A 20362-nucleotide genomic window follows, 5' to 3' on the forward strand; every position below is an offset into this window, starting at 1 on the left:
AACCAACAGGCCTTGTCGGACCCTCGGGACCCCGCTGCCCAATGTGTACTGATAACCCTGAGGAGGCAAATCCCCACTCTACCTGAAAGGGATCTGTAGGATGGATAGGGTCCAGTGCTTGGTGAGCTGTTGCTTCAAAAATCAGCGATTGCAGTGCTTTCTCTTGAGAAAGACTCCAATCCCATTTTATCCCTTTTCTCGGCAAGTCATAAGAGGGAACAAATGGGTTATTCTGGTTACTAAGAAGTTTATCTGGTGTTTCTATAGGGGACATAGCTGCTATGGGTTTTTGAGGGAAAATTGCTATAGGTTTAAGTGTTTCTGTAAACCTTTGAATTAAAGAGGTCATAATTTTAGACTTTACGGGTGATTGCATTGGTGACTCATAGCTTGTAGTTGGTTTTCTTTCATGCATTATTTGCAAGCAGGCAGCTTTGTGAATGTTTTCCAGGAGTTGGTCAGGGGTACCAGCTATGGTTAAAAGGTTTCCCCTTTCCGAGGGGTTAAGCCCCTCTGTCCAATAAGCTATATGCTGAATTAGGGACCATGGGATGCGTCTGTCTCCCGTTGGTAAGAACACTCCATATCCCCAGTACCCACCGGCTTCTTGTTCTGACAAATGTGTTTGAACTTTCCCAGTGAGAGATTTTGTTTCAGTTTTGTGGGAGAGAAGCCCATACTGCTTTGCAAGTTTTGTTAATTCAGTAGCAGTGTATGGGGTTTCTTTAGTGATTATATGTGGGTCAAAATCCTCATCATTAATATAGTTGCATTCTGTTTTAATTTGAGGTTTCATGCTATTGCAACAACAGTGTTCCCCAAAATTTTTCATCAGAACTAATTCTTTTTGGGGGTAATTTTGATTAAGGTGAGAAGTTTCCTTCTCCTCTGTTTCTTTTGAGGAATCAAAGTTCTGTGAATTTTTAACATGTACCTCTCTCAAGGCAGCCCGTAATAAATTATTTTCATTTCTTTCTTCATCTAATTGTTTTTGCAAAACTCCAACTAAGTTTTGAAGGGAGTCTATTATAGCATTTTCCTCACTTCTTCGCTTAAAGCGAGTTTCTATGGCTGCTGTGAGGCAGGCTCCCAAAACTGAGCAGAGGATGGTTTTATCTTTACCAAGTTTAAATTTTGTTTCACGCTGCAGAGAACATATTCTACCAACAACATTTTCTAAATTAAACCAATTGTTCTTTGCCCAGGCCTCTCCGCCTGGTGAAGGTTTTGCATTGTGTTTAGCAAGTAGTGTGTAAAAATCAGTTTTTGCCTTGGCACCAAAATCTTCATTCATCTTGTGAAGGGACTAGGGACCACAACAGGGAGGTGTTTTCGGTTACACAATCACACACTGTGTTTTCCCTTCACTCAACTTTTTCCCTGGGTGGCTGAAGAGACAGAGTCAATCTGGGAGGCCCTGCTTAGTTTCTTCAAGGTGTCTCTTCCTTCCCAGACAGTTAAACACTCACACACAGTTGAAGAGACAGTATCAATCTGGGAGGCCCTGCTTAGTTTCTTCAAGGTGTCTCTTCCTTCCCAGACAGTTAAACACACACATACACACTTGAAGAGACAGTATCAATCTGGGAGGCCCTGCTTAGTTTCTTCAAGGTGTCTCTTCCTTCCCAGACAGTTAAACACACTCTTACAACAGAAACAGTTTTTGTTTGGTTTTTTTTTTCCCCCTTTTGCACCAAGAGGTCTTTTGTGATATTCTGGAGACAGAACCCTCAAAAAGAGTTTGGAGAATGCTTTTTCCGCCTTGGTTCGTGCAGTATGCGGGAAATTGGAATCACAGCCCTTGCTTTCTAAATCCGTTCAACCCCTTTCAGGAAACTTCATGGTTTAGGTGCGGCTGCCGTGAAACGTCCTTCCCCTGTTACAAACTACACGTAACCTGCAGACTCCTCCGTTCCCCAGAACCCAAGATCCGTGACCCAAGATCCAATTTATGATACGATCTGTCCTAAGGACGTGATTCGTGTAGGTTCTTTTTCACTGATCTCAGGGTGCAAAAACTGACACGACAAGGGGATTTGCAGTAAAATCAAAATACATGTACTTTTATTAAATAGCCATAGAGAAGATGCATTAGAGAGAAGGGGAATGAAGAAAGGGAAAAGAGTAAGGAAAAGAAAAAGAAGAGAGGGAGGGCAAGGAGGTATATAGCTACCAGATGTGCGGATGACAAAGTCCCTCGAAGTCCGGTCGACGAAGAGGCCTGTCGTCTTCACGTCAGGGGAGATCTCAAAGGTATCAGTCAGGTCTAACCTTTTTTATAGTCCTTTTGAAATGGGGGAAGGGGACCCATTTCAAAATAGTCTATTGATAAAGGGTACAAGGAGTCCATCAGTAGTCCATCAGGAACAGGCGTCGTCAGCAGCAGATGTCGTAGGCAGGAACCATTGTCTTCTCGGTCCAGTGGTCGCTTGCAAAACTTGCTCCGGTCCCCACGCATACCTTCCCTCACCCTACGGTGGGGATTTCAGTCTTAGTCCTTTTGGCAAAAGAGGGGAGCTTTTCCATGTAGGGGTCGCGCGTCTCAGTCCTTGAGGGGAGAACCTTCTCCCATCTCAGTCCATCTGTCACGGTGGTTGATGTACGGTGAATGGAGGGTCCTTTTGTGGTGACCTCCAGAAAGGTCATTCCAGAGAGAAAGTCCAGCCAAGTCAGAAGGGTGGAGAAATTCCAGCACTAGCGTTGCTAGGTGATGCAGGCGAAGGAGAGCACACTGCCCATTCTTGGGTGCAGTGTTCCATGAGTTGAGCAAACACACCCGTAGGCAATAATCTGGCTTGGTGGACCAGACAGACCTGGATTTTCAGAACAGGATCTTTCCCTTTCCCCGGTGGTCTTGGCTTTCATGACGATCGAGAGGCAAAAAATGAGGGACGTTTTGGACAGACTCTCACACCTTGTCATCTCCTTTGCTTCTTGCATTCCCTTGCTGCAGGGATGGCAGCAATCAGGCTGTCAGAAGAGGCTTAAGAGAGGCTCCGCTGATTGCAGAAATGGATGCTGCCCAAAGGGAAAAAGAAACAAAACAAACCAAATTAAAAGAGACAAAGGAAAAAGGAACCATTCTTTTCCAAACTGAGTTCCTAACAGGGTTGAGCTGGATTCCTCCAGCACCCAGAAATACACAGACATGGGACTGAGGGCACCAGCAGCACATCTGCCTTCATGTCCAGCATGCTGCTGTCACAGGCAAACACGGCCCAGAACTGCACTAGTCCATTCCTCATGGTGTCGTCACTTGCTGGGATTTTTGTCCTGCTATCACTGTGGGATTGCTGCTTGCTGTCCTAAGGATTTATTCCTTTCAGGAAAGTCAACAGACTTATTCAAGCTCCTCTTTTCTACAGACATGGGCTCTTTGAGTGTCCAAGAGAGATGTGGGGCATAAGGCATTCCTCAAGAGACTCCCAAGAGCTCTGAAAAATGTTGATCCCACGTGTTGATCTCAGGAAAGCTGGACATTCAGGTTTTCAGCAGCAAGCCAGGAGCAAGGACACAAGCAGCAGGGTGCAGATGTGCTCAGCTCTGGCTTGCAGGAAGAGCAGTGTCTGCCTTAGCACACCCCACTCCCTCCTGTGCTGGCTGGCATCTTCCTTCACAGCAGGCACAGCCAAGGAAGTGGCCTGGTCACCAGCTCCTTGTCTGCCACCAAACCTGGCAGCAAAGCCACAGCCATTCTCATCTACTTGCCTGGGCCAGGCAGCACATGGGGCTGGCACAAATCCTGCACAGCTGTGCCTGTTTGGCTGGCAGAAACCTCCAAGGGTGGGCCAGGCGGGACAAGCTGGGTGCTCTCAGATGCTCAGAGTGAGCTCCACCCCAGCTCCCCCATTCCCACAGACAATCTAAAACCGCTTGGCAGGGACTGCTTTCATTGTGTTCCTCAAGCCCCCATCCCCAGCATTGCAATACTTCAGTTCCTTTGCTACCAGGCAAACCTGAATACAGCACCTGAGAGCAAAAGAGGGACACAGAAATGACCAGAAGGTGGGAGCTCTCCTCTGAGGAAGGGCTGGGAGCCTTGTGCCTGTTTATCTTGGAGAAGAGCAAGCCCCAAGGAGACTTTTCAATAGTTTCAGGGGCTTCTAGGAAAGTTGGGGACATATCTTTTAGCAGGGCCAATTGCAAGAGGACAAGGGGGAACGGCTTTAAGCTAAAAGACACTCAATTCAGATTGGCTCTGAGGAAGAAACTGTTTGTGAGGAGAGTGCTGGAACACTGGCACAGGCTGCCCAGAGAGCTGGGAGGAGCCCCCCAAGCCCAGCAACATTCAAGCTCCGCTTGGATGGCCCTCTGAACAACCTGATCTACTTGAAGATGTCCTTGCCAGTGGCTGGAGTTCTGGGCTAGATGACCTTCACTGGGCCCTTCTAACCTCAAGCAGTCAAGATCCTACTTGGTTTTCATTTGAAAAGCACCCAGAGTGGAGATTACTCTGTGGGGGGCCCATCTGATTCCCTGGAGTTTGGCCAAGGAGCAAACCCTGGCAGGGAACAGCTGTTTGGCCTGCAGCCGCTTTGCCTTGTACCTGCAGAAGTTCCTTGGCAGAGCCTCGCCTGTCCACATCCATCTGCAGGCAGCAGCCCAGAAATTCACACAAGCCAGGGGGTAGCCTGAGCTGCTGCAGATTTGGAACCCCTTGCTTGCCTATCAGGTAGCTGGCCTGAAGCAAAAGGAAACATGAGACTCTACGTGATTCTTCCATACCCTTCAGGGCTCACCTAGACCCCATCTTTAAAACTCCAGTCTGCAGTGGCAAGTTCTTGCCTAGCAGATGCTTAGAGATGAGCCTTGTCTCGCAAAGGAAAAAAGGCCCCAGTGCAGCCCCAGCTATTCCAAGCTGCACCAGGTCTTGCCTTGACAGCTGATGTGAGCCCCAGGAACCTTTTTTGAAGTGGCCCTTGCTGGAAGCACTTCAAGCTGTGGGAATGGAATTTTCTCTAATGGACTCGGAGCAGAAGGACACGGCTATCTGAGCACATTTGCACCTTACCTTGTCACTGGTCTCCTGCATATAAGGAGCCTCTCCTGTGGCCATTTCTATTCCCACAATCCCAAGGGACCAGGTGTCCACTTTGGGGCCGTAAGGCTCTCTTCTCACCACCTCGGGTGCCATCCAGTAAGTGGTCCTGACCATTGACCTCCGTTTCCTGTGCTCAGGGCTGAGCACAGCATAGAGGCCAAAATCAGCTGAGGAGGAAAACAAACACTGCTTCAAGTAGGAAACCAAGGAAAAGGGTTCCTCACTCTCAGTCCCAGAATGCAGTGCTGAATCCAGCTGGAAAAGCAGCTGGCCTTTCCTTGCTCAGGGCTGCAGCCAAGGACATGGGCAATTGCACAGCTAACAACCCGCCCAGGATTCCCACAAAACCTTGGCTTTTCCTCATTCCCCTGAACGTTTACACTGTAACTCTCTCCCTTTGGAAGGAACACCCACAAACCAAAGTTACTCTGGATACCTGGTTGCTCTCTAGACCACTCAGCACCTTCCAGCTGCGGCCTGGGCTTGCGCAGCGCTCCCTGCACTCTCAGCAGCCACTGCTGGCACCCGGCACCTCTCCAAAGCAGCCCCACACCGCCTCCCCGCAGCGCCGCGCCTCAGCAGGAATACCCACCCAGCTTGACGGAGCCGTCCCGGCCCAGAAGGATGTTGTCGCTTTTGATGTCTCTGTGGATCACCTGCTTGGCATGAAGGAAAGCCAGGCCTTGCAGGCACTGCCAGGGGAAAAAGAAAGAGGAGGCCAAAAGTTAGCCTGATCTGATTTCATCACATGCAAAAGGAGGCTGCTCCTGAAGATTCACAGATCTCCAAGGAGCAGTGAGTGCTGGCAGGAGGAAGAGCTTGCTGCTGCAGCACTAAGAGAGCAGGATCTTAACAAGGGAAGGCATATTAGCTTTGGAGGGGGAAGCATCAGTCAGTCGTTGCTCCAGACTGTCCCCTGCAAAGCCAGTCAGAATGAGCGCTGCTGCAGCGGATGCGCTCTCCCCGTCTGGACGACAAACAATGGTTTGCCAAAAGAGGAAAACGTCCCTGCCTTGGATACCAAGGGGATCACTGTCGGGCGGGAGACTGGAGGACAAGGGTTCTATGGCTGCCTCGACAGCAGACTTGGAAGTAGCTCTTTTGTCAGTTTTCAGCAGAAAGCACCATGCTGGGTGCCATGCCATCCTTTGGAGTGGAGACCTGTGACAGATGAGTCTCTCTTTGGTTGGCCTCTGGTTTAAAACTCTCACAGCAGCACCTTTGCACTTACAGGCAAAGAAGGCAGTGCAGAAAGGCTCTGGGCAAAGGCTTGTGGAGGCAAAGTGCAGAACAGAAAATAAAAAGGAAAAAGAGATAGAGAGTTCAATGATGGTGGATAAGAGTGAAGAACAGAGTACAGGAAGGGCAGGGACACTGGCAGGCAGTTCAGTCCAGATGCTCTTTCTTCTCTGAAGCAGAAGAGCAACAAAGAAAGAAAGCTCTGAACATGGAATCACTCACTTTGCAGTGCTTTCAAAGGACGAGCCATATCCAAGCCATGCCAAGCACAAGCAGGACCCCTTACCTCCCGACACACTGTTGCTATGTGTCCTACAGCCATCCTTCTCACGGTGACCACATCAGCTAAGGAGCCTCCATCCATATATTCCAACACCAGCAGGACAGCCTCATCCACAAGGTAGCTGCAAGAGGAAAGCAACAGCGTAGAGCTGAACGTGCACAGCTAAATTGCTGTGGGGAGAAAAGACTACAGCTGAGTTTTGTTTCCAGGTCACTGGTAAATGAAGATGGAATCAAATGAAGACACACTCCACCTAGGCTAGCCAGTGCCTGCCATCTGTGCCACCTAAAGGAGGAAGGCACATCCATGGAAAAGGAGACGGCTTAGGTGGCAAGCAGGGGAAAAAGGAGATTTAGTGAGGAAAAAGAGAAATCTGGAAGTGGACACATCCCAGCAGCTGCTTCATCATCTTCAGACACAAATTGCACCATTCCCTCCAGCAGCAAGGAGACACAGTTTTCACAGCTTTTACTAAAGGCAAGTGGGTGTGCAGCACTGCCAACACCCTTTGGAAAACCTTGCAGAAAGGACAGTCACAAACAGGAAAACAATTTCAGACCTGGCAAATTATGTGTCTCCTAGCCTAGTCTTTTGGCATGCAAGGCTATGGAAAATAGTGGGAACAGCACAAGGTACATAATCTCTGGCATGTTTTCTCCTCCAACACTTGGAAAAAATCATGCCCCAAACCAGCAAAACCACATGCAGCAAGTGAACATACAGGCTGCTGGCTTAGTAAGAGAGCCAGGTTTCTGAGATCAATCTTCAAGCTGTTTATGTCAGGAAGCATTCATGGGGACAGAATGCAAACTCCTCCCATGCCTGGTGCAGGAGTGGATTGATGTTCATTGAAAGATCCATTTTCTGCCAGTGGCTAAAGAGCTTTTAAATCTTTGCCTTGCAAGTATGGAAATGAACATTCCCAGAAAATCACCAGAACTACTTACCTTTCTAAGTAGCTGACAATATTGGCGTTCTTATTTTCTCTCATGAGCAGGATTTCTTTTAATATTCCCTCACAGCCCTGGTGCTGGAGATAAAGTTCCTTTACAGCCACCTACAATGACATCAAAAGCTCTTAGGGACAGACATGACCAGAGCCTTTTTCTCCGGGCACTCACGGGCCCGGATGCCTTGTCACCTCGGAAAAAAGGGACTCTAAACCATCAACCACAAAGCGCTGACACCACCCTCTGCACCCGCAGGCTTCTCAAACAGACTTTGTTTAGCACTACTATTATCATTTACACATGCTTTGGAAGCCAAAAGTAATTTTTCTCCTGTGAAGAGACGGCTGCCAATTCAATTGTGTGCCAGAGTAAACACATACAAACACGATGGGGAAAATGCTGCCAAAAAAGAACTGCAAAGCGACTCAAAGTAAAGTTACAATCCCAGCACATCCACACTTCTTCAGTTTGGCTTTTGCAACTTTGAAGAACAATCTTTAGACTTGAAATTATTGAATGGGTTTAAAAATGAATAACCCTTTCTGTGGTACACTATGGATGTGCCCCAGGTTCTAAGTACAGGGCTCAGGGCTTTCGGACGCCTCCAAGACCTCCCTCCAAGTGCAGTTCCTGAGCACAGCTCTGCAGCTGGATAAGGAACTACCTTCTCTAATTCCTTACTATTAAGGAAGATGGAATGTATTTCCTGAGAGTCAAAAAGGAGAATTCAGGACTTGGAACTTCTAGCCCCAAAGAGCAGCAAGACTCTCCAAGACACCACCATGCCTGTTCAGAACAGAGAGTATCTCTCTAGTGGAACACAGGATCAACACAAGGTTGTATTATTTAAGGCTCTTCATCAACTTCTTCTCATTCATCTGTGCACGTGTCTCTGTCTCTGTGTGTGTAGGTGTGTGTGTATGTGAACTAGGTTCCCTAGGACTGAAAGGCAAAACTGTGCTCCAGACAAGATCTCTCTTTCTGAAGGGCTTGCATTGTATTTTCCAACTGAATCACGTGATAGAAAACAAAATATCTGTGTCTGATCCTGGGCTTAAGAGGAATTGGGCTGGAATGATGGCTCTTGCCATCAGCTAATCTATGCACATTTATCCAGTAAGTCCAAGCTAGCGTGTCCTCTGAAAGACACCACGGCCATCCTTGCATTCATTGAGGTAGGTAGGAAGGACAAAGTCTGTCTCAAATGCATTTTGCAGCCTGCCTCTAGACAGACTGCTTCTGCAGAACAACCTCTGCAGCAAAGACAGGCAGGCCAAAGCTCTGGCCACAGATCACATCACAGGGAAAGCACTCAAGAGCTCCAAGATCTGCACGGGCACTCACCGCTTGTCCTGTGGCAGTGTTGAAGGCCTTATAAACAGCTCCAAAGCCCCTAGAATCAGAACAGTGGCAAGAGCAGAGAAGTTGTTCAGTGCTGAGGAGCAAAAGGCAGCCCAGGCAGGAGCTCTGTACTGCCTGCAGTGGCTCTAAAACACTGGGCTTTGTCTACTCTTCAGCCAAGGGCACAGCAGCCCAGCAGCCCTCTGCCATGCAGAGTGTCCAAGAGAAAAGCTGGCTCCCACAGGAAGAAAAAGGGCTGCTAGAAATCTCCAATGTACACACTAGCTTATGCATGTGGGGGGGTTTTCTCTGCCTTTTTCTTCTTGTGTCTGTGCCTGTGACGTGCCTTTCCAGGCAATGAAACACACAGTGCTGCTGGTCCTTCTCACTGCTCTCTTTTCATCCTACCTGCCAAACTCAGGCAATGCCACACAGCCTTTCTTATTTTCCTGACCACTGAATATTGTTTCCAGAAAAATACTACTAAGAAATGCTACTGAGAGCTGTTATCTGACAGCTGTCTGGTGGGAAACAACACACAAAACCTGCTCTCTCAGGTTTTCCTTCCTTCATGAGTGTAGCCATATTACTTTGAATCATACAAAACCATGTCTCCTGGGAAAATAGGCAAACTGGTGCCCCATCTTGGAGGGACAGGAGGGCTTCCAGCTCCTGCTCCTTGAGGCAGCCAAGACATTGTCAGCATCCAGTTATCTTTGATGATGCCTTGTACTGCCTCAGTAGTGAGACAGGGACAATCTGGAGCCAGGCTCTGAAGATGCTTGCAGCTTGCCTGACTCCCCACATGCTATTGCACCACCAAAACTCCTGGCCCGTGGTTCTGTAGAAATAAGTGTGGCTGCACTCACCCACTGCCAAGATGTTCCCATCCAGTGTACTTCTTTTCTGGATCTTCCACACTCACCACACACCCTGAAAGAAACAAAATGCAAGAAGCAAACTTCAAAACAGAGAGATTGGGCTTGCAGGAGATCTGAAACCCAGCTCCACTCTCTGGGGCTCTGAGCAATTTGTGGTCTTTTAGCTAATGATAGCATCAACAAGAACAACAACAGCAGCCCCAGCAAAACAGGCAGCTCTGCACAGAGTCTGATTCTCCCACACTCCTTTGCAGGGTTGCCTTGAGGGGAAACTAAGCCCATGGAAAAGCCATCAGAGCAGACAGAAATCAGAAGACAAACAGGCACCAAGGCAGTGGCGGTCATCTACAAATGGGAAGGAGGGCTGAAAAATCAGGAGCCTTCATTTTCTTGGGAAGAAACACTCTCTTGGGAGATTCAGCACAAGATTACATACTTCCAAAGATTCAATGCATCCTGGGATCTGGGATGAATTTTTATCAACATCTGCTTTTTGCAGAGCAGAAAGAATATTGCAAAGTGAATTCCAGGAGAGGAGGGGATGTTCCCTTCCTCTCAGCAGTTTGCCTAAAGAATGCCTTGACATTTTCAGAGAACAGCAGCTCATGCTACATCCAAGAACAATGCCTCTAAGAATTAGAACCCTTTTATTTAGGAGCAGGCTAAGTTCTGAAGACCACTTTGCCCGTTCCTCATTTAGTGAAGAACTACAAGTGCTGGCCTTCAGCCCGGGCTGCAGCAGCCACGGGCACTGGACTTGGCCCCTTGAACAGCACCCACGTGCCCCATCTTCCCAAAGGGCACAGCCCAGACGGGTCACAAGGACAGCGCCGCTCCTCAGGCGCTGCCGTGACACAGACACCTGCACAAAGGAGATGCTGATCCTCTCACCAGCCCAGGCAAAGCTGCAGCAACGGGGCGGCAGCTGCAACCCCACAGCTGAGGAAGGCTCCAGCCCCTGCAGGCACAGCAGCTGTCAGTGGCAGGGCAGGATGACAAAAAGCTTGGCAAAGCCCACGAACGGCCACTGACAGCCACTGTCAAGAAGCCAGAGGCAGACCCAGCTCTGTTACAAGCTGTTGACCCCACTCAAGGCAGAACATGGTTGTCTTTCTCTTCAGACCCACGGAGGAGTCAATCAATCCACCTTTTGTGCCAACAGCTGATGGCAGACACTGAGTAAACTGGGCTCTGCTCTGTGCCTGACCCGTTAGTCCCTGACAGCACTGCACTGGCAGCTCTTACTAGTTGTAAGAAGCAACTCATCTGTACTGCAGAGTCACCAAGGCCTTGGTGTGCTTTCCTCGAGTGCAGGAATCTGTGCAGGAATCTGTGCAGGGATTGAGGCCAATGCTTAGTATTCCAAGAGTGTTTATCGGCTGGGCATTAGCAGTGACAAAGTGCCTGCTACTGGAGGAACACGCAGCAGAGGGGCTGCATGCTTCCTCCTTAGAATTGCCTGCAGGGCAGTTCTATCTGGAAATGCCACATGGATGTGTCTCTTCGATGCATCTTCCTAGGCATACAACAAAAATATCAAACAGGGATTGTCAAAAAAAGTGTGGTGGTTTTCGTCTTTTGGGGCACTTTGAAAACAACTCTTCCTCTCTGATACCTCAGGATTGTTCTAACAATGTAACATTTTAGCTTTTAGGGCACATTGAAAAGACCTCTTCCTCTCTTATTTGTGCTATCAACTGATGTTCTCATCCAGAAGGTCAGGCTAACCCAAATGTAGAATTCTTATCAAACCCAAACTGTAGAAGGAACAGTAGAAGTACTAACAGTCATAAAAACAACACCAGCATTAAACCAGCCCCACAGACAATCAAGTTCTGGGAAGTATTTTGTCTCCAATGACTGGTGACAGGTCAGGAGTCTAAAGGGAATCCAGGAAGCCAAGTGTTCTCATCAGTTTGGCCAGACTAGCACACACACCTTCACAGAGTCATTGGCTGGGTTGCAGCCTTCTGCTGCTTGCAAAACAATCCCTGCTCTTGTCTTCACTGCACAGGGAAGCTCAGGCAAAGCCCACCCACTCCCAGCTGCCCTCAAAGGCAAAAGGAACGCCTCAAAGTGCTGCCTGGCTGCCCCCAAGCACAACACTGTCTTCTGTAGAGATCCACAATGTCTGTCTGACACCAAAGGCAGGAGGAACATGTGCTCCAGCCCATGCTGAGGTTCACACACTATAAAACACTGCTCGGTCACACAAGAAATCCCCAGGACGTACTCAGCAGCTTCAGGAACTGCTTCTCTCTCTCCTGGCTTGAGCGGGCCGAGCTGCTCATGCTCTGGTTTTCAGGCTGTGGAGAGGAGGCTTCTTGGCAGGATGCTGCTGCACCAGCAGCTTCGATGGCAGATCCTGCGTCCACCTGGGAGAAGAAATTTGTTTGTGTCAGAAAGGTGCTTGGCAGAGATGCCCCAGACAGAGCATTTCAAAGGCAAGCCCTTAGGAACAGCACTGGTGCTAGGCTGCAGGCTGAGCTGTCAACTCTTCCTCCTCAAGTCAAACCCACACAAGCAGCCAGAGACTACAGCTTGTCACAGCCAGCTGTAGAGGAGAGTGTGAAAGGGAAAGAGCAACTTTAGACTTCAGCCCGTTCTGAGGACTGCAGTCACCATGGACAGGGACAACTTGCTCAGAATCTGTGTGGGTCACCATGCTCACCTGAACAAGCCCCTCAAAAAACAAAGGGAGCACTAAGAGGCCAGCAGAAATACATTCACAGGATTGCTGGCCCACTGGCCACAGCACTAGCCCTGCTGCCCAGGGCAGCAGCTGAGATTCAGCAGCCCAGGAAGTGTCCTTCTGTCCAGCTGCCATGGAGCCCACAGAGCACAGCAGTCAGAGACATTGCCCCCATCCACTGCTGCTCTGCAGGGGAAAGGCAGCAAGGGCAGAGACCACTTGTTGCAGGACTGCAGTGCCTCCTGCTCTTTCACTCACCTGCTTTTCTTCAGCCAGCCTGCACTGCAGCAGGACCTTGTGCATCCTTTCCATTTCCTCTTGGTGCCTCTTCTCCATTGCCCTCATCTTCCTCTCAGCTTCCTGCAGCTCAGCCTGCAGCATGACCTTGATATTCCATCAAGAGAAATCTTACTGGCACCTGCTATCACACTCAGGTTTCCTCTTTTCCAGTCTCTAAAGCACTTCTATTCAGCCACTTCTTTCTGCTTCTCTACCCAGCTCTAACCTTTGCATCCCAGCTCTTTTTCCTGCTGCTCAGCACTGGAGCCTGCCAGGCTCTGTGCTTCCAGGGCCTGCAGTAGTCCTTGCCTCCCCTTCCTCAGATCTCCAGTTCCTGCCCCCATCACTGCCCTTCCCTCTGCTGCCTGCCTACTCAGGCTCACCTGCCCGTTCTGCCACTGCTCATTCAGCCTCTGCCTCAGCTGCTCACTTTGCTTCAGCTCTCTCTGCAGCTGGTACACCTTGTGGATGACAGCAGCCTTCTGACGCTGCTCTTCCTGCAGCACCTGCACACAAAGGAAGAGAAGATGGCTTTAAACTTCCCACACTCCACTTGTGTGGCAACCAAAACTGATGTGCTCTCGCTTTCCAAAAGCATTTTGTTCTCATGCTCGTATTTCTATGGGGCCAGCTGAGAGACAATGCCACCCAGACAGAAAGTGCCCAGGGAAGCAATGCCCATAAGGAGCCCAGAGGAGTCCAAAACAGCACACAAACTCTCTTTCCACACTCTGTGCCTCTTGACTGCCTCTGCTTAGTAGCTTTTCTTGTTCAGCTTGCATGACGGCAATTTCCCCCTTCATCTCAAGCAGCCTTTTCTCCTGCTCCCTCTGTACCTCTGCCAGGAAGTTTGCCCGTTCCTCCAGCTGCTTCCGTGCCTCCACATGCTGCTCTTCCAGTTGTCTCTCCTGATGAGTGGAACAGACAATTCCTGATGAAGTCCAAGCAATGCTCCCCATAGAAAGAGATGGAAGCTTCATCCCTCCAACAACCCCCCCACCTGGAAAGTGCACATGAGTCATGACTTTGTGCCCTCCAGCAATGCTGTTCTAACCCAAAATGTAGAGGGAGTGTCAGCAGGTGGAAGGAAGGAGATGCCACCTTCCTTCCCTGCTCTCATGGCTGCCTGTTTTCTAGCCCCTCTCTCCTCAGCATTTCTGCCTGTTCTCAGAGGCTCTGTGCTCACATTGCCCCTGCCCTTTGATCAAGGAAGAGCTGCACATGGACTGCAGGATGAGGATGAGGCCAGCGCCTCAATGATCCAGTCACAAGGCAGGCCACCAGCTGAAATACCAGCAACACGGGGCCTCTTGCGTATGATTCAGGCCCAAAGACATCTGTCCACCATGGGAGGACTGAAAGCAAGGAAGCCAGTTGCTGGGACTGCAGTTGGCAGCAAGGTCAGCAGCCGCCTGCTGCATGGCACAAGGCTGTGGGCAAGATCCTGCCCCTTCGCTGCCATGCTTTGGGTGGCGACAACCCAGCCTCCTGGGGAACTTGGCTGATGCCCATCCTCAACCTGTGCATGCATATTCTGTCCCAGCATTGTCCTCTGGCTCTTCACAGGCCTTCAAGTATGAGCCCTTGAAGGCCCCTGCTGCCTGGCCCAGCAACGTCTGGCCTACAGCAGATGCTTGTGGCCATGTCACATACTCAGGCTGCTCTTCTGCTGAGACAGCCCACCAAACCTGCCTGAAATCTTCAGGTGCCTCTTGTTTCTTACCAGTTCTTGCACGAGATTCCTTTTTTCCTCTTCCTGGGCAGAGTGCCAGAGTCTCAGAACCTTGCAGCACTGCTCTTGTGCCCAGTGGAGCTGTTCAGCCATGTCTTCACATTGCTGCTGGCTGAGAGCTCTTACAGCCAGCAGCTCACGACGAAGGCCCCTCACATCCTCTGCAAACATGACACACGGCAATCAGACACTCCACAAGCAGAGCAATCTGCTGGCCTTAAGCCCTTCCAGTTTCAGGCAAGGAGGGACCTGCCCTCAGCTGCTTCACTGCTCAGAAGCCCTGCGCACAGAGCTGCCTTCACAGCCACTGCACTGGGCAGGACTATCAGCAGAAACAAAGCGCACCAGGCTCTCACCCAGTATCGCCTCCTTGGCCTGCCTGGCCCTGTGCACTTGGGCTTCCACACGGCTCCTGGCCATCTCCAGCTCCCATATGTGCTGCTGAGCCTCCAGCAGGCTGCTTTGCAGGCTCTCCTTCTCTGACCTACAAGGCGTGAAGATGAAGAGCAATTGCTCCTGGCACACAGGGGCAGCTTCTCCAGTAAGATGTGCCTTAAGATCCCTACACCTTAGTATGGAAAATGGCTTGCATGGAAACTCAGATACAGCAGGACTATTTTGCCACTTTACATAGCAAAGCAGGCCCCTCCAGGTGACTGGGCAGCCTTTTCTCATGACCTAGCCCAGCTCAGTTTGGTCTCAGCAGCCAAAGCTGAAATTGCTGTTGCCTGACCTACCACACACGGGTGTGCCCACCAAGTATCTGCAAAGGGACAAAAGCCCAGCCTCTGCTCACAGCCCTGAGCTCATCAGCACTTCCAAGTCACTGTGCAGGTGCAGGACAGAACAGGGCTCTCCTGGCTGACTCCTCAATGCTTCATGCCATTCATAGTGGACGTATAGGTACTTTGTTGGCCAGGCACTCTCTAAGTAAAAGGGACTAAAGGAATTCACCAAACCATATAGCAAAACCTCTGGCTTCTAGCAGCATGAGTAAGAAACCAGAAGTAGGTTTCTATCTGCACAAGAACTCTCTAGGAGGAGGGACAGATATCCAGCCAATTAAATTACTGGAATTGGATGAACAAGACCACTTGCTACCTTTATTTTTGGCTAACTAAGCCAGCAGTGCCCAAATATCTGGGCACTCTTTAAAAAGGAAGAAGGATCAGCCAAAAAGATCCTTGACAGGTTACAGAGGTGACTGGACAAGTGGGCAAGAATCAGTGTGCAGCAAGAATCCCCAGACACTGTCAAGAAGTCACAAGACCTTTCCCTTCTGCTGCTGCTGCTGTTTGTAAGCAGTTCTAGGTTCTGCACCATCCTTCACAAGAGTCAGCTCTGCAGGCTCTCAAGATTTTCAGCGTGACCCTGCAGCTTCACCTGAAGCGTCAGCGCCCTGCTCACAACATTCACATCTAAGAGCCTTGAATTCCAAAAACCCCGTGTCAAACAGCTTGGCAAGCAAAGACTGATGGTCAGATGCACTGAAGGAGAAAGCAAAACCAGAGGGAAACTTCTGGTTTCAGCAAACATCTGCACAGTGTCCCTGGTCCTCAACTGAGTGCCAAGTTGGCTTGCTTTGCACTTGTCACAGGAATGTGCAAGGGGTCCCAAGCAGGCACCCAAAAAAAGCTTTGAGACCTTGAGCTGGCAGAAAAGTAAGATTCACATCACAGTATCCTTCCGTTTTTGCTTGTATCTCTTTGCTTCTCTGCCCAAGAAACATCTGGAGAGCACACAGCAGGCAGTAAATCCTGACATAATGCTCACCACTTTTGTAACTATAGACCTTCAGTAATGTCCCACCCAGGGTCTCCTCCCTGCCTTTACCTGGCCTCTGCCAGCTGCTCTGAAAGGCCTCGCAGGTCCTGCTCTGTGGCTGCCAGTCGGGCTTCCAGGGCAGCGTTCTCTTGTGCCAGCACTGCCTTCTCTCTGCACACCTGGGACAGGGTGTGCCCTTGGCGGGAGAACTCCTGCAGCAGCTTCTCCAGGCCCCTGTGGGCTGGCCGCTGCCGGCGGAAAACCTGGCAGTGGAGGGGCACCATTTTTCAAGAGGAACAACAACAACAACAACACAGGCTCGGTCTCAGCTTGCTGCCAGAAGCAGCATTCGGGGGGGTCTTGCTAGGACAAATCCCTCTCCCACAAGTGCTGCCTAGGAACAAGGTGAGCATACCTTTGGCACAGCCAGAGGAACCGCTTCCTTCAGCAGATCCCTCTGAGGCTGCCATTCCTCCGCTGTCGGTGCCGCCACTTCAGACGCCCTCTCTAGTGAGGAGTGGCGCTTTCTCTCAAATGCAGCCAGCTCCTTCCACCTACGGCAAGCAGACAGACAAACAAGCCTTTAATTGCAACACAGTCTCCTTGCAAGACCAGGACAGCATAGCATGTCCCACACAAGGCAGTCTCAGGGGCTTCCAACAGCCCTCTACTTCCACTTCAAGAGAATGCTGCAATTCCCTCCCTAGACCAGCATCTCTCTTTGTTGTTCCTGCAGGTGAAGGAGTCACCACTGAGGAAGTCAAACAAGCTTCCAGAAGCCACAGAACACTTCCAGAAAGCTCAGGTACTCTCAGTTGAGTAACAGCTTCCTGCCTGCTAGCTCTTACACTCCTTTCTGATTACAGTGGATACTGGACTTGCAAAAGTTCTTCTATGGCTAAGACATGCTTGCTAAGTCTAGGTGAGTACTGCCACAATTACTCTTTCTTTCACTAGTGAAACAAGGAAAGAGCCTGCAAGCCATAGCTTGGGGAGGAGGTGGGGACGATTTTCCAATCCAATTATCAAAGGATGGGTTAGGCTGGCAGAGATGCCAGGAAGCCTCTAGCCCAGTCTTCAGTTCCAAGCACTTGGGGTCAGCATCTGGACAGGCTGCTCAAGGCCCTATCCAGCTGGGCCTTCGGAATGTCTAGGGCTGGAATCTGCACAAGCTCTCTGAGATGTTTCTTATGCTGCATGACTGCCTTTGCAGGTCAATGCTTTGCTCTCCTTAAGCCCAGCCTGAGCCTCCCTTGCTTTTACTCTGGTCTAGTTTGGAATGCTTTTTGTCAAGGTTTAAGGTGTGAGTCCCAGGAGGCAGCTGTGCTCTAAGTTGCTCAGCAGCCAGACCTGTCCTGGGCTGCCTTCCCCCGTCTGTGCTGAGCAAGTCCAACAATGTGAAAGCCAAATTTGTTCTTTGACACTGGGCCTCCTAAAGCCCAGCAATGCCCACCCCTGCTCAGAGAAAGCGAGAAAGCTCAACACACACCTGAACTCCTGGGCGCCGTGCACTCCGTCCGTGCTCTCCTGCCGCTCCGCCTTTCCTGCCTGGGCCCAAGAGTCCTGACTGGCAAGATCCTCTCCTCGTGGGACCTGCAAGGAATAGGCAGGGAAAAAGCACAAACAAGCAGAGCTGGCAGCGCCTGTGAGGTGAGAGCGGGCCCGGCCTTGGCCGGGGTGCAGCCCCAGCAGAGGCCTGGCAGAGCCCGGAGCAGCCTGAGCCTGGGCAGAGGCAGGCTGGAAGGAGGCCCTTGGAGCTGCAGGAGGCAGCAGCCGGGCCCTGGGTGCCTCTTCCTGGCAGCGGGCGAATCCTCCGCTCTCAGAGCCCAGGTGGCAGCTGGCTGCTCCCGAGGGGAAGCGTAGCCGTGCTGGGCACAGCCCAGACTGGAGGCATTGGCTGTCTGGAGTCTGCCCAGGAGCAGAGGAAGGCCAGGGGCAGCCCAGGGCCGGTGGCCTGGCTGAGGATTCCTACTCTTCTGCCGGCTGCCCTGTGACTCCTGGCAAAGGGCAGCAGTGTGTGCAGCACTCTGGGCAGCGGCGCAAGGAGCCGGGCTGCTGGGCAGGCTGGAGCACAGGGCAGCGTCCTTCAGGCACGGCACTTGTGCCAGGGCAAGCCAGGCCAGCCTGAGGCACTGACAGCTTGGCAGCTCACATCTACAGGAGCCAGTGCCTCCCACAGCTCTGCCAGGAAGCGCCTGCAGGCCTGCAGTTCTGCCCTGAGCCACAGCAAAGGTGTGAAATGCAGAGTGTTCTGCAGAAATATTCAGGGCCACCAGGCCAGCCTGCTTTGTGCTCTCTGGAGCACAGCAAGCGCTGTGCAATGCAGCTCTGAGCTGCTGGGAGAGAGGGAATTGGGGATGTGCCTGAAGTTGTACTTGAGTAGTGAACTGATTTGGAAAAGAGCAGAATAATTTCAGTAGGCAATCTGTGTTTTCCTGATTAATTTCTGAAAGAAAGTCACCATGTGTTGCACACAGGTAGGGGTATTAGAAAAGAAAGGCCTTATAAAATCAGGCCTTGCTCTGCTCAATTACCAGCTGGCCTGTTATGTCTTGTATGTGCAGCTAGCTAACTTCCCATGTGAAAAATCATAAGAATGAGTGCAGTTAACACAGCAAGCTGTTGTAGTTAGAAAACAGTTTGCATCTGTAATAAACAAGAAATCTGACCCCTGAGAGTCCACAGAGGAAAAATGGAAACACCTGAGTAAAAGAGAAAGTCTTAGCATGTACACACAAAAACACCTTCTAAGCAATGAATGGTGTGTCAAGGAAACTACCAGCCAGTTGGAATTGAACACGAGAGCTGTGAAAAATGTATAAAAATGTGTTATATGAATAAAGAATTGGCCTTCCCTGCGTGAAGAGACAGAGTCCCAGCTGCTTTATTGACACAGCAATGTGGTGTCACTCAGCAAGAGCACTTGCAGGGTGTATTGATGAAATGCTTGTGTTTGATTCCCAGAAAAGGAAGGAGAGGCGTTAAGTGTAACAAATAGGGCTTAGTCTTGTGAATTCCTTTAGCTTTAACGGGCAGTGCTGAACCCTGTATTCCCCCATTGCAGTGATTCATGTGTGCAAGTGGCTATCTTAGCCTTGAGAATAAAGAGAGAGGTCCTGCTAAGAAGATAGCTGGAATGCATTGAATGGGAAGAAAGTGTTTTTAGGAGTCTCTTGACTAGCAGAGGCGAATTTGAAGATTGAGATATTTCCTAAATGACTGTGTGAGGAACAGGAGTCGTGTTGGAGTGTCAGAACCCAGGACATCCCTCTGGGTGCCCTGGATGGCTCGAGCCCTGGCAGGGGGCTCGGAGATCCTGTCAGGAAGCCAAAGACACTTGGGATTTTGATCTTAAGCCATGGAGCAAATTAACAACCTTGTACGAAGAATCCCAAGTCACAGAGGTTGAAGTAGCATAATAGTAGTTGTCACAGGGTGAAAAGTAGAATTTTGGGATTTTTAGAAGAGGGGCTTGGATTCCCAAGATGGAGGAATTTGGGTGTTCCCTGTCCTTCTTTCTCCTTCCTAACGTCCATGTTCTGGGTTGTTCTGGCACTCTTGGATTGGTTTAGAGTATAAGTAGACAGTCTAACATAGGTGATAGGTATTGGAAAATAACTGTAAATAAAGTACATGTAGTTTTTAGTATCAAGAGATAGCAATTCCTCAGGGCAGGGCAGTGTGCCCTTGACAGACCTGCAGATCAGACCTCTGTGAATCTGAGAGAAAATATTTTAGATACTAGATAATGAACAATCTTGTGAATCAGAGCCAAAGAATTCCGACTCTTCCTTTGACCATCGGGCAGGGAAAAGGGACACTTGGATCATCCTGACAGTAGGAAACCCAAGATCCGAGGTCCTGCCATATTTGATCCATGTTTGAGCAGGTTGACAAGACAATGAAGAAAAGTGTATTGTTTGAAGTGGGGGAACTTGACCCTTGCAAGAGAAAGAATGTATTGGTGAGTGGGTGGGCAGTTTCAGCCTTGAAAGGGGAGCAATGCATCATGGAGCCCTTGTTGGCAGGGAGTCATGGAGTATGGTGAGCCATGGTGGCCTCATCTCACACGCCGGCCGTGTGTGAGCTGATGCTGTAACTGGGAAAATCCCACTCCTGAGCAGGAGATAGAAGGCCTGGTTCTGGGGTGGAGGGGTGAG

The 20362-nt window shown here is 50.1% G+C and overlaps 1 protein-coding gene across 4 annotated transcripts; it reads right to left on the bottom strand.

Moving 5' to 3' along the window:
- Nucleotides 1-1877: 1877 nt before the first annotated feature.
- On the bottom strand, nucleotides 1878-14574 carry LOC135291837 (serine/threonine-protein kinase PAK 3-like). Of its 4 annotated transcripts, XM_064406088.1 has the most exons (13): nucleotides 14430-14574; nucleotides 13543-13614; nucleotides 13090-13212; nucleotides 12686-12811; nucleotides 11969-12110; nucleotides 9724-9787; nucleotides 8858-8906; nucleotides 7511-7620; nucleotides 6567-6684; nucleotides 5634-5733; nucleotides 5012-5208; nucleotides 4547-4681; nucleotides 1878-3018 (listed from the first exon to the last, which is right to left on the bottom strand). In XM_064406088.1, exons 1-13 carry the CDS (start codon nucleotides 14529-14531, stop codon nucleotides 2974-2976), a joined length of 1383 nt encoding a protein of 460 aa, XP_064262158.1. In that variant the 5' UTR covers nucleotides 14532-14574; the 3' UTR covers nucleotides 1878-2973. The 4 variants fall into 4 exon arrangements, with proteins under 4 accessions (XP_064262158.1, XP_064262157.1, XP_064262159.1 ...); XM_064406087.1 differs by lacking the exon at nucleotides 14430-14574 and having other exon boundaries at nucleotides 13543-13883; XM_064406089.1 differs by lacking the exons at nucleotides 4547-4681; nucleotides 14430-14574 and having other exon boundaries at nucleotides 13543-13885.
- Between the last annotated feature and the right edge of the window lie 5788 nt (nucleotides 14575-20362).

The sequence above is a fragment of the Passer domesticus genome, unplaced genomic scaffold, assembly GCF_036417665.1.
Source record: "Passer domesticus isolate bPasDom1 unplaced genomic scaffold, bPasDom1.hap1 HAP1_SCAFFOLD_130, whole genome shotgun sequence".
NCBI classification, from domain to species: Eukaryota; Metazoa; Chordata; class Aves; order Passeriformes; family Passeridae; genus Passer; species Passer domesticus.

Coding starts and splice junctions, on each gene's coding strand:
- LOC135291837 (XM_064406087.1), bottom strand. CDS start 13,728: ATGACTCATGTGCACTTTCCAGGTGGGGGGGTTGTTGGAGGGATGAAG. Junction 5,209..5,633: donor GGACGGCTCCGTCAAGCTGG/GTGGGTATTCCT, acceptor TTTCCTCCTCAG/CTGATTTTGGCCTCTATGCT. Junction 3,019..4,546: donor CTGCCAAGGAACTTCTGCAG/GTACAAGGCAAA, acceptor CCCTTTGGGCAG/CATCCATTTCTGCAATCAGC.